Source organism: Bos taurus, chromosome 2 (assembly GCF_002263795.3).
Source record: "Bos taurus isolate L1 Dominette 01449 registration number 42190680 breed Hereford chromosome 2, ARS-UCD2.0, whole genome shotgun sequence".
NCBI lineage: Eukaryota > Metazoa > Chordata > Mammalia > Artiodactyla > Bovidae > Bos > Bos taurus.
In genome coordinates this window covers 130,251,819-130,264,014 of record NC_037329.1, presented here as the reverse complement: position 1 = coordinate 130,264,014, position 12,196 = coordinate 130,251,819, and the positions used below count along the sequence as shown (strand labels likewise).

Genomic DNA, 12,196 nt, shown 5'->3' with positions numbered 1-12,196 from the left:
CTCCGGTCCCCTCACAGAGTGAACCAGGCAGAGGCTGAGAAGGGGCAGGCCTTTCTCTGCAGAAGTCTAGGCCCTGCGTGGACAGATGGGGCAATAAGACATCAGGGTAGGGGTCAGGGTGGCTCAAGGGTGAGCGAGGTCTCACCACCAGCCAGTGCCCCCCACATACCCATCTCCTGCTGGACATCTCCTCTCCCTGTGCTCGAAGGGGCACTCTGCAGGGCCCATCCCTCGGGAGCAAAGGACAGCCTGGCTCCCGCCCCCTCCCTTAAAGAACAGTGATGCCTTCTAACCTCAGCTGTTTTGACAGGTCTCCAAGCACATTTGCCCCTGTGAACTCATGTGAGCCTCAGAGCAACCCTCTTTGGTGGCATATCCATCCTCATTACGCACTTTTCTCCTTATTCTCATACAGTTGGGGAAACAGGCTCAGAAAGGTGCAGTGAGAAGAAATACTCTTGGGAGGGTATTTCTCCCAGAAATGGAGACTAATGGAGAACGTAACAGGGGGGCTTGCCAGACATTCCAGACTTCTCTCCTCACTCCCAGAAGGAAAAAAACGAGGGTCGGAGAGGGGCCTTGAGCTGGGAAAGGACTGGCTCTGTGGCCTCCCTGCTTGGTCAGGTCCAGCCCTGCCTGCCCCACCTCCATCTTGCTCCGTATAGTAAAGTCCCAAAGCGCCCCTGAGCTGATGGGAGGGCTGAGTGTTGTTCAGATTCACCCCCTGGGAAGAGCTGAGGTCAAGCTCACGTAGCAGGTCCAGTTAGCACAGCTGTACAGCAATCCAGAAAGCAGGATGTTCTGTAAACCAGAAATGGCCTTCCAGCAACGATGGCCTCAAGCACTGGGCCAGCAGGGTGTGGGTCTCCACGCATCTGCTCGAGGTGTATTGGATCATTCAGCAAAGGTTCTCGGAGCACCCACTGTGCACCAGGAGAAAGCATCAGGACCCAGCAGGGACCCTGCCGTGGGCGTTCAGAACCCGGTAGGGAGGGGGTGACGCACTCCACAAGCATCATGGAGTCCGCTAGTGTGCCTCGTCGTTTCCCGCTCCAGCAGTCAACCCTCACAAAACTCACGCTCCTTTTTAAAATGGGGGCGGGAGCGGGGAATGCAGGAATTCTATGAGAGAGGGACGCAGGGTCCAGCCTGGGAGGTACACAGTGAAGGAAAGCTGCAGGTGAGCTGAAGATGGGTGGCGGGGGTTGGGATGGCTGTGGAGATGGTCAATGGCTGCTTCCTCCCCATGGGCAGGTTGGCAACTTGCTACTTGGAAACTCGGGACAGGCAGAAGGGAAGGTGTGGGACGAGAGACCCCAGGAGACGTCATTGTGGGGGTATCAGAAGCTCAGCTAGATAAAAGAAAGCAAACTGCTCTTAGCCCATGGAACACCTGGTGGAATTCTCTCACTTTGCCCAAGAGGATTCAGAATATGGAGCAGGCCCCTGACAGAGAACTCCCCCTCACTCTCACCAAGTCCTTAGAGGCCTCCCCAGCTTCCTCACCTGCAAAATGGACAAAGCCTAGGTTCAACGGGCTTGGTCTCCACCTGGGGATGGAGAACCCCAGTCCCCTACAAAGCCTCCTCTGCCAGCGAATATTTCTGGGAGCCCTGGCTGGAGTAGGGGATGCCCAGGAGTGCCTTGACTGCATCCTGAACTGCCTGCTTCTTTCTGCCCTGCCTGGCCCACAGCCCAGTGGCCCAGGAGCCAGGTGCCAGCCAGAGACTCTTCTGTCTGAAGGAAGCTCAGAAGGAAGGTCAAGTGTACTGCATCCTATGGACACCTCTCCGCAGATTTCCACACACTTGTAATTAAAATGTTTGCATTAGTAACTTTAAATACTAAAAGCCCAGATATACAGCTTCTCTTGAAAATGCAGAAAACTGGGCTGATACCCCCAGGGCAAAGTTGACTGGAGCTGGGAACACTTCCCTTGGCAGGTTTCATTAGCGTGCCTGCCTGTCTGCCTCTCTGGGTCTAGTCCAGTCTGCTCCCCTGAACCCCAGCCTCCTAGAGCAGTCTCTAGCCAGTGTCGGTTTGAATGCCTCTGGTAACAAGGGGCTAACTACATCTTTGAGGCAGTTGGTCTGAGCCGTTCAAAAAGGGCTCCTAATACAAGCCGTCTTCCCCTTTCTGTAACAAAGAAAGACGCACAGGAAAAGAAGTGGGCTTTGGAGTCCGGCAGATCTGGATCTGAGTACCTCTCCAGCGTTTAGCCAGCTGTGCGATCTCAGGCAAATGATGGCCTTTGTGCGCTTCAGTTTTCTTAGCTGCACCTCCCCTGCAGGGTTGTGCGAGGCTTAAAGTAGAGCAAGTTTATAAAATGGTTAAAGCAGGGTCTGCGACGCCGAGAGAATCCCCAAATGGCCTTTATCATCCTGTGTAACCTCCAGCCATGGGTCCAATTCTTCCCCAGGGAGCAGAATAGTGGAAATACATTCAGAGGGTGCTGAGCGGCAGATGGAAGTCAGAGGCAGAGGTGGAACTTGCCCTGGTGGGCACACACTTGCTGGCCAGCCCCCAGGACTGCAGATCTCTGCTTCCCAGACAGTTTGGCCCACCCGGTGCTCCTGGGGAGAGAGTCAGCTTCAGGAGGGAGCCCCTTCTCCGGTCCTTCCCCAACAGACTGCAGCCTCCCCCCCCCCAACCTCCCCCAACCCTCCAGGAGGCGATCCCTAATCCTGGGCCTGGAACTGGAGTGGGGAAGGTCAAGGGAGGAGAAGCAGGGAATGGTAACCGCCTTCAGCCAAGCTGGCCACCTGGCTGTGTGCCTGGCGGACGGCGGGGCACCTTACCTGGGTCCTTGCATATAATTTTCACATCCACTCTAGGACACAGACCCTCTTATCCCTGTTCTACAGACATGGACCTTGAGACTCAGGGAGGTTTAGAAACTTCCTCAAAGCCAGCCCTAAAACGTTGGTCGGGTCCCTGAGTGCCGAGCGCATGATCAAGGGGCTCTAAGGCCTCACCTAAATTCGGGGTGCCCAGTCACTGGGGGGTGGGGCAGGGGAGAGCATTTTTAACTAAAAGCACTCGTGAGTTTGTCTCTAAGCCAGTGTCTGAGCCTCCGTCCGTGAACTAGTGTGTGCACATCACCGCGTGCAAGGCAGTTTGTTGGGGGATGCGTGTGCCTGAGGGTCACGTGTGTAAGAGTGAGCGTGTCCGTGTCTATCCACGCAGGGCCTCCCCCGACCCCAACCGGTGGGTCAGTGTGTTGCCGGGCGTCCGGACCCCTGGTTGGGTGCGCGGCGGCTGAGTCCACGCCGGGCGCGGGGTGAAGGTGCTGGCGCGAGCGTGCGCACGTGGGGCGGGCGGAGGTATCCGCGGGTAGGTGTCCGCGGTGCGGGCTCCGTGTCCCCCCCGCACCCGCCTCGGTGCTGATTGGCTCGGCGGCGCCGTGACAGGCCGGCCCCCGCCCGGGGCGGCGGCAGGGGCGGGCGCGGGTGCCCGCGTGTGCGCTGCGAGCCGGCGTGTGCGCCGGTGTGTGCGCCCGGCCGCCGGGTGTGCGGGAGAGCAGGGAGCGCGCCGACGCGCGGGCGGCCGCGGCCGAGCCCAGGGTGCGCGGCGCCCCCGCCCGCCCGCCCGGCCCGGCCATGGCCCCCGCCCGGGGCCGCCTGCCCCCCGCGCTCTGGGTCGTCACGGCCGCGGCGGCGGCGGCCACCTGCGTGTCCGCGGCGCGCGGCGAAGGTGAGCAGCGGCGGCTGGAGGGGCGGGGGTGGCCGAGGGGCCGGGGGCGCGGCGCGCGCGGCAGCCGGAGCGAGCCCGCCGAGAGGCTCAACTTCCTTCCCCTCGACCCCAGTGCCCGAGGGGCTGGGATCCCTGGATCTGGGTGGGGAGGGGTGGCACCGCGAGACACCCGGGGTCAGGGGACGGAGCGCCGGGGACAGGGCTGGGGGGAGAGGGACCCGAGGGCTTGAGGATGAGGGACAGAGAGGCACGAGGGACAGGGGGACGGGACTCAGGGCTTCGGAGCTGGGGACAGGGAACTGCGGATCGGACACTGGGGATGAAGGGACCGGACCGGAGGACGGCAGACAAGAGAAGCAATGTAGGGGAGAGAGGAGGCAGGGCAGGGCACGCGGTGGGGCAGAGGACAGAGGGACCCAGGATGCAGGGGGAGGTTCAGGGGGCTGAAGAGAAGCGCCGGGCGCCCAGGGATGGGGACCAGGAAGGGAGGCAGGAGGACCAGAGAACAGGACCGGGTTTGGGGGAAGACGGGCGTGAAGGGCAGGGAATGAGGGTCTTGGAAGTGGGCTGGGCTGGAGGGCTGGGGGTGGGGGCGAAGGACAGCAGCCAGCCCCAGGGGAAGCAGCTTCGGTGGGCTGTGGGGAGAAGGGGCCCGGGAGGAGGGGGCTGAGCAGGCTGCAGACAGACTGAGGTGGGCAAGGCCGGAGGGCTGGGTCTTGTCCAGGGACAAGGCTGGGGAAGTCCGGTCACTCCGGGGGGACGCAGGATGAGGGTGTGGGCTGAGCGGTAGAAACCAAAAGGATCTGGGAGGGGATAAGGGAAGCCGGGAGGGGGCATCTGTCAGGCTCCCCCAACACCTAGGGCTGCACACCTACGTGAGTGTACACACACACACACACACACACTCACCCCTTAGTCCACCGGGCACCCCAGGTCCAGCTCAGGATGCTGCCCTGGTTTCTGCTCCTCACCCGACCCCTGCCCAGGACCCCTTCTCCTCTTGCAGCTCTGCCAGGAGAAGGCCTGACCCGGGGCTCTGTGCAAATCCTAGGGTTCACAGCCTGGCTCCAGAGCTGCATCCTCAGCCTGGCAGGATGAACTCCCAGATTCCAGGGAGCTCCAGAGCCGGTGTTCCTCATCCACGCTTAGACACACCACCAATCCACCCCTCACACACGAGCAGCTCACAGAGACACAGTCGTACCCACAATCACACATGCACCAGCAGCCACGTGTTGGGATTCACACAGAGAGACACAGGCCCGCAGAGACTCATGTGCGTGGACAGCCCCCACACCCCTATAGTCAGATGCACAGAAGTGCGGCCAGTACACAGGTGCACGCATGTGCATGTAAAGATTCGTGCGTGTGAAAATATGCACATTGTGGGCAGACACCACATGTATGAAAAGACCCTCAAACTCGCATTCGTGTCCCTAGAAATGCATGTGCACAGCACCAACACACACAGATATACATAAACTCAACCACCAATGAAACGGGCCACACAGGGAGCAGGGACCAGAGCACGGGAGCTGAGGGGTGAGTAGGGAAGGGGACACAAGGGGCCTGGGAGGTCTGGGAGCTGTGGCCTGAGCACAGTTTCCTCTGGGTTGGATGCCCGGGGGAATTCTGAAGGGCCCACAGCGAGTGCCTGGGCATTGGGTGGTACAGCCCCAACTCCGTGCTTCAACCCTCTTCTTTGAGGAGGATCCAGCACCCTCCAGAATGCCAGACTGGCAAACCCCAGATCCGCCTAGGAGGGAACTTTGACCCAGCTCCTGAGCAGAGGGCAGACTGTTTTGGCCTGGGAGAGAGGCTGTGTCCGGAGAGGGGCAGAAGTTGGGGAGGAGGCAAGGTCACCAGGAGAGGAAGTGGGGGACGTCTGTCAAGGGTGGGAGGGAGGCAGGCAGGCCTGGTGCCAGGGCCCGGCCACACCTATTTGATCAGCACAGCAGGGCGCCCCTGCCTGGGCACAGGTTACCCTCGCAGGTCCAAAGGTCCTGGGTGGAGACCTGGGGCCTGGGTTCCACGCAGGACAGCCAGGAGTCTGTGCGCTGGTGCAGGGCCAGGACCGGACGGGGGAGACTGTGGGAACTCAGGGAGGGAACTCTTTCCCCAGTGGGGGTCCTGCAGAGGTGACAGTGCCCCCAGGCTACCCAAGTGCCCTGTGCCAGGTCCCTCACAGGGCTGGGGACGGACCTGCACCTGCAGGGGTGCCCCCGAACCCCACCAGGCTCAAAGCCCCTTATCACTCTTTGACGTGGATTATCCACCAATTTGGGGTGATCTCCGAGGCATTCACATCCCAGCTGACATCCCCTGGCCACCCCGAATTCTCCAGCCTCACCACCACGCGCCGTGTCCTCCGGGAATGTAAATCAATTTAAGTATTAGTCTCAGTGAAATGGAATGGGGGAAGGTGACGGCACGGGAGGAAAAAAAGAAATCGCATAATACCTTCCTCAGTCAAACAGGAAAGGCTTAGGAATTATCTCTGCTTCTCAGAGGAGGGGAGGGACCCATTTGATCCCCCAGAACAGGCCGGCAGGTAGGCCTGGGAGGGACGCCTGCAGACATCTGGCTGATGAGGAAACTGAGGCACAGAGGGGTTAAGTGGTTGTTTCCCTGAAGGCCCTGAGACACCGAATGTCCAGTTCTCCGTTTGCAAGTGGGGAGATGGGCCCAGAGAGGGTCATCGACTTCCCAGGGGTCACACAGACCTATAGTCCAGCAGCGCAAGAGGACAGAGAAAGCCCAGCCCTGGTGAGCCAAAGCATTGGCCTCTCCAAGGGGACTCAGGTCCCTGCAGGAGGGGCCTAGCCCTGGACTTCCCTCCAGCCCCGTGAGACCTCCTGTGGGCCTGGAGCCTCCTGTGAGAGACCTCTGTGTCCCCCCAGGAGAAGGGGACAGGACATGGGGAAGAGGGGGACAGAGAGAGAATCAGGGAGGGGATGGACAGAAGCCGGTCTGGAAGGAATTGGAACAAGCAGCCTTGGAATCTGGTCGCTCTTTCTGAATCCAATAGAATCGACTTTTGATTTATCTTTGGATTATCTGAGCCCCCCCTCCCCCGCTCCCCGCCTTGGCTGATTGATCATGGCTGATTGATCATGGGGATTCCCAGAGGGGAGGGAAGGCCTGGAAAGTGGGGGTCTGCAGGCCTCTGCCTCTAGAGTCGGGGTGATCAGGGGGAGAAGTCCCAGCGGCCCCTGGGTGGGTGCAGGTCTGAGTTGTGTCTGGGCGGTGCTGGCCCAGGGGCCCTTCAGTTCCAAGACCCCCATCTGGGATGTGGGGTGTGGCGGGGGAGCCCACAGGTCCCTGTCCACACCCCTCCTCCCCACTCCCCAAACTCAGCCCGCTGGTCTGGGGTAAACTGCAGCACAGCCCCTCCCCCGCCCACCCGCCAGCAGGAGGAGAGAGCTCCTGACCCAGTTTTCTCGCCATTGCCGGGGAGGGAGGGAGGCGGGAAGGCTTCTTTGCCTGCCGCCCTGGCGTGGGGCCGGTTCGGCTTGGGGAAGGGAGATCCTCCTGTGGACGTTGCCTCCATCCCCTGGTCCCACCCGGCCACCCCCCCGCCCCTGGGGGGGATTCCAAGCCAGAGCTCAGAAGGCCCTCCCTGGCTTGGCAAGTCCTTTTTCCAGCTGGCCTCTGGAACACCCCCAGCCGTCTCTGGGTGGGGAGAGTGAGGGGAGGAAGAGGAGGAAAATCAGCGCATGAGAGCATCCGCACTCCCAACATTTCCTGATGACACTTGTCTCCATCACTGAGGGGCAGGCGCAGAGCTATGCAAATCTCAGGCCGGAGGACAGCACCCACCCTCTCTTCGGGAAAGTTCCAGGAAGGCCCATTTTAACCCTCTGCGGCCTTCCTAAGTTAGCAGATCAGGTTGGTTGGAGTGATTGCTGGCTGGGAGAGGTGGGTAGATAGAAGAGAAAGGGAAATGAAAGCTGTGAGACTCGGAGCCCAGACTCCTTTCATCAGATAGATCAAAGGCAGCAGGGGCCCAGATTGGTGAAGGGACTTACCCAAGGACACACAGCAGCCCTGATTTCTTCCCAGTTTGGTGCATCTTTATCACCTTAAAGTGAGTGATGCTCACTGCTCCTAGGTACCAAGAGAGAGGCAGGGGCCAGGACTCAGGGAACAGGAGCCAGCTTTGGTGAAGCATGGGGTCCAGGCGTGCAGTTTACTGTCGCCCACCCTTATGTATCATTATCCCCATTTTACAGATGAGGAAACTGAGGTGCAGTGAAGTGCAGGTCACCGGCTACCAAGTAGCTGTATTGAGATGTGAGCCCAGCAGTGTCTGATTCTAAAAGCAGGGTTTTTTCTTACCCTGTTCTTGGTTCTTTGCAGGATCCCCTTCAGGGGTCTGGCTTAGAGTAAACTTGCCTTTCGGGCCAGCACTCCTTTCTCTGCCACTGTGACAACCCAGAGATTCCTGCTCCTCAGGCTCAAGCTGCCAGGGCTGGCGGCTTTGTCTGTGGTGCTCTGGGTGCCAGCCCAGGAGTCACACCTGTGGAGCTCCAGGCGTCGTCCTGATCTTCCCTGAGGCTGAGTGTTTTCATCTGGAAAATGGGCAGAGGAATGAGTACCTTTCGGTGTTGCCGTGTGGGCCACAGATGAGGCACTGCAAGCTCCCCTAGCAGAGCCCAGCATACACTACGTGCTCCCTGTGAGGCAGTGCTTCCTCCTCCAAAGCCCTCCATGCCCAAGGACCTCCTCGCGCCGAAGACCTGCTCGGTGCGAGGTGCCTTTTGGGGACCCTGGTGATGGGAAAGCTGGGTCCAGTTCTCTGGGTGGAGGTTTGACTTACAGTGCAAACATGAGTGGGTACTTTGGAATGCCACCATGTCCTGTAAGTGGCCCAGGGTCAGGTCATCTTCACAGCCCCCTGTAAGGCAGGCATCACTGTCACCCCATTTTACAGGGGAGGAAGTGGGGGCTCGGGGATGGAGGAAACTTGCTCAGGGACTCACAGCTCCCAGCTGGCAGAGCTGTGATTCAGATCCAGACCTCCCAGACCGCCAAGCCCAGACATCTGGCATCTCACTGCACCCCCCAATCGAGGCAGCCTAGCACTCGGAGAAGACTTGAGTCTTCTGGGAGGTGAGAAGATTATATTTTGTGATGGTGGAAGAAGGCTTCAGGAAAGAGCAAGAACTTGAACTGAGCCTTGAAGGCCAGTGAGGTGAGAAAGGACCCAGAAACTGGAGCTGGAGTGTTCGGGGCTGAGAGCAGGCCAGTGTGGCCAGGCCACCCTGGTCCTAGGGGACTGGGGAAGGGGGGCCCAGGGATCTGATGTGCTCTTATCTTCTTTTCTGCAGTGAACTTGCTGGACACGTCCACCATCCACGGGGACTGGGGCTGGCTCACGTATCCGGCTCACGGGGTGAGTGATGGGCAGTGGGGCCAGTGTTGTCCCTCTGTGAACAGAGAGGCCGTGATGCCCAGGTCTTATCATCAGGCAGATCAAAAGAAAGCAGAGGCCACGAGAGGTGAAGGGACTTACCCAAGGATGCACAGCAGTCAGAGACAGAGCTGCTGACTTCTTAAATTTAGCGCATGCAGACTTCTGGAATTCCAGAACCAAGTCCGGGGCCGGCTCCCCCTTCTTCCAGTCTGAGGCCTGAATGTGGGATTCTTACATCTGTGTCCCAGGCCCATCTGGCCTCCATGGTGATGCTGGGCTCAGCCCATTAGATCCCTGTACTCACAGGTGACTCCCTTCTGCCCTCCTGGGGCGTTGGCATGGTAACCCCAAGTGTCCAGAGCCAAGGATGCACTGCCCAGTCCCCCCGATTCTCTTAAATCTCAGGAAGGCAGGGTGGTAAAGCCAATGCAAGCCCATGAGCTTGGTGGGACCATCCACAAGCTGAGTGTCCTTGGGTCACCACTTCACCTCCATGAGTCTCAGTCTCCCTGTCTGTAGAATGGGATGAGCACGTGGCAACCTCTTGGGGTTTGCTGGGAGGGTTAAGGGAGATGACACGTGGTCTTGGCACCATGCCCAGCACAGGCCTCCATTTCATGTATTATTATCATTATCATTGTCATTAGTGTGTATTATGGCTATATCTCACATAAATTTCCTCCTATAAACATGATCAGAAACACACATGCCCGCCATAGACACAAACATGTCTGGCACCCATAACTTCTTTCATGAACACTTCTGCTTCCATGGCTCCGGAGACAGAGTGATCATAATATTAATGATGACAATGACACTGAGCTGATCTTTGAGTATTTCTTTACTTTGGGGTAAGATTGTAATCTGGGCTGTCTGGGGACTGTGACTGGGGTCAGGACAATCCCAGCTCCTCTCTCTCTGGGGGTCTGGTCCCCAGGTGGCGGTAAGCTGAGTCTGTTGTCATCAGTCCCCATGCACCAGGCTTCAGGGAGTTGAAGGGGCAGACCAGGGTTCCCGAGAGCCAGGAGGGACCCCTTCTGTGCCTCAGCACGGCAGCCCTGCCTGAAGACAAAGGCTGGGCCCTGGGAGTGTCCCTTTACCCCCCAGGGCCTCAGCCTCTCCCCTTGAGGGGCTCTTCTGTGTGTCCCTCCTGGCTGTCTCCCAGGGTGCTCATGCGTGTGAAGGGCTTTGGTGCAGGGAACCGGCTCTGCCAGTGGCAGGGGCTGACCCAAGAGGAGGCGACTGCCTGGCTGTGGGCTGGGTCAGCGTCTCCTCTGAGACTCAGCAGCTGGGCAGGAATGGACTTGAACCCCTGGTTGGCGCTGGATGTCTCTGTCCCTCTGTCCCACTCAGAACTTAGGACTTGGTTTTTAGGGTAACAAGAAGTAGGAAGGATTTTAAGCAGGGGTGCGTGGTGAGAAATATGACTGGACTTTGCTGGTGATGCAAGGTTCTTTTGTTTGCGGGATGCTGTGAAGAGTAGCTCAGGGAATTCCCTGTTTGTCCACTGGTTAGGACTCCGCGTTTTCACGGCCAAAGGTGCAGGTTCAGTACCCGGTTGGGGAACTAAAGATCTTGCAAGCTGTATGGCACGGCCAAAAACAGACAAGCAAAACCCCCTAAAAAAAGAGTGGTTCAGAGTTACTCATTTCGCTTGAGAATTAGAACAAATAACTTATATTCACATAAAGTGAAGTCGCTCAGTCGTGTCCGACTCTTTGCGACCCCGTGGACTATAGCCTACCAGGCTCCTCCATCCATGGCATTTTCCAGGCAAGAGTACTGGACTGGATTGCTGTTTCATTCTCCAGAGGATCTTCCCGACCCAGGGACCAAAACCAGGTCTCCCGCATTGCAGGCAGACACTTCACCGTCTGAACGACCATAGAAGTCACATAGCTCTTAACAATTTGTGGGCGTTATCTCGTTTAATCACCACTACTAATACTGCAAGTGGTACAGCCATCCCATTTCACAGATGAGGAAGCCGAGGCTCAGAGCAGCGAGAAAAAATCTTTCCACCGTCAGGCAGGTTTCAAGTGACGGATGCCAGCTCAGATCTCTGGGCCTGGAGCCCTCACCGAGTCCCTGTGTCACCTTGTGAAGGGCTGGGAACCGATCCTGCATTATTTACTGAAACAGGGACCACCTCCTCTCAGTACGGGGCCTGGAGATGGGGCTTGCCCAGAGGAGAGAGAAAGCCAGATGAGATCTCTGTTTCCAAGCTCTGGATCTTGAACCTGTGCCAAGCTGGCAGGTGAAACATACAGGTGCCCCGTCCAAGGGGTCTGGGGAGGGGCCTGGGAATCTTTTGTTGAATAAGTTTGTAGCTGGGTGGAGGTTGATGGTCCCTGCGATTCCATCCATCCTCTGATTCTGGAGTCTGTTAAGCACCTGGGTACAAGGGTCATCCATGACTGTCTCCAGCATCAGCAAGTTATCAGACCATCAGGCAGGCCGCATAGCCTAAAGCCAGCGGTGCTGGGTCTGGATGAGCCGGTGCTCTGCAGCCTCTAATCAGCGTGACTCAGGCCAGTCCCTTTACCTCGCCTCCACCTCCTCGTTTATAACACAAGGATGATCACAGAACCTGCTCCCTGCAGTTGTCATCTGAGAGATGATGCAGGAAAAGGACATTGTACCAGCAAGAAACCAGATGCTCTGAGAGGTTAAGCGTCTGTGCTAAGATCTGGGGAGTCTGGCCCCAGAATTCATGCTTCTAACCAGGCTGCACCCCTCTCTTCGGACCCCTCCGTCCATGCACTGGGTCGTGCTCCACCTCACCTGGTGAATTAACAGCCACTCGTGAATATTCCTTTTTATTGTCTCTTGATCCTCAACAGCCCCTGGAGTAGCTAAAAGGGGCAGGTGTTAGCTACCTCGGTTTACCTATGAGAAGTCCAAAGCTCAGAGAGGGAATGTGATCTGCCCAGGGATGCACAGCTGGTTTGCTGCTTTCGGTTCCTGGAAGGGGACAGAGTTCCATAGGGATAGTGGGGATGGGGGGCGGGGGTGTGGTATGTGCCAGGGGCCAGAGAGGCAGCTGGGGTGGGCATGGCACCTGGCATGGAGTGGGGGTGCCCCAGG

General features: G+C 58.3%; 1 protein-coding gene across 2 annotated transcripts in view; it reads left to right on the top strand.

The window, feature by feature from the left end:
* The first annotated feature begins 3,534 nt into the window (after positions 1 to 3,534).
* EPHA8 (EPH receptor A8) overlaps positions 3,535 to 12,196 on the top strand; it is a 34,880-nt gene continuing 26,218 nt past the window's right edge. Inside the window, exons 1-2 of one of the 2 annotated variants that reach the window (XM_059879804.1) lie at positions 3,535 to 3,693; positions 9,024 to 9,088. In XM_059879804.1, coding sequence (XP_059735787.1) covers positions 3,600 to 3,693; positions 9,024 to 9,088 — 159 coding nt within the window. In that variant the 5' untranslated portion in view covers positions 3,535 to 3,599. Of the gene's footprint in view, positions 3,694 to 8,139; positions 9,089 to 12,196 lie in introns of those variants that run through there. The other variant, XM_059879802.1, reaches the window with a different exon arrangement.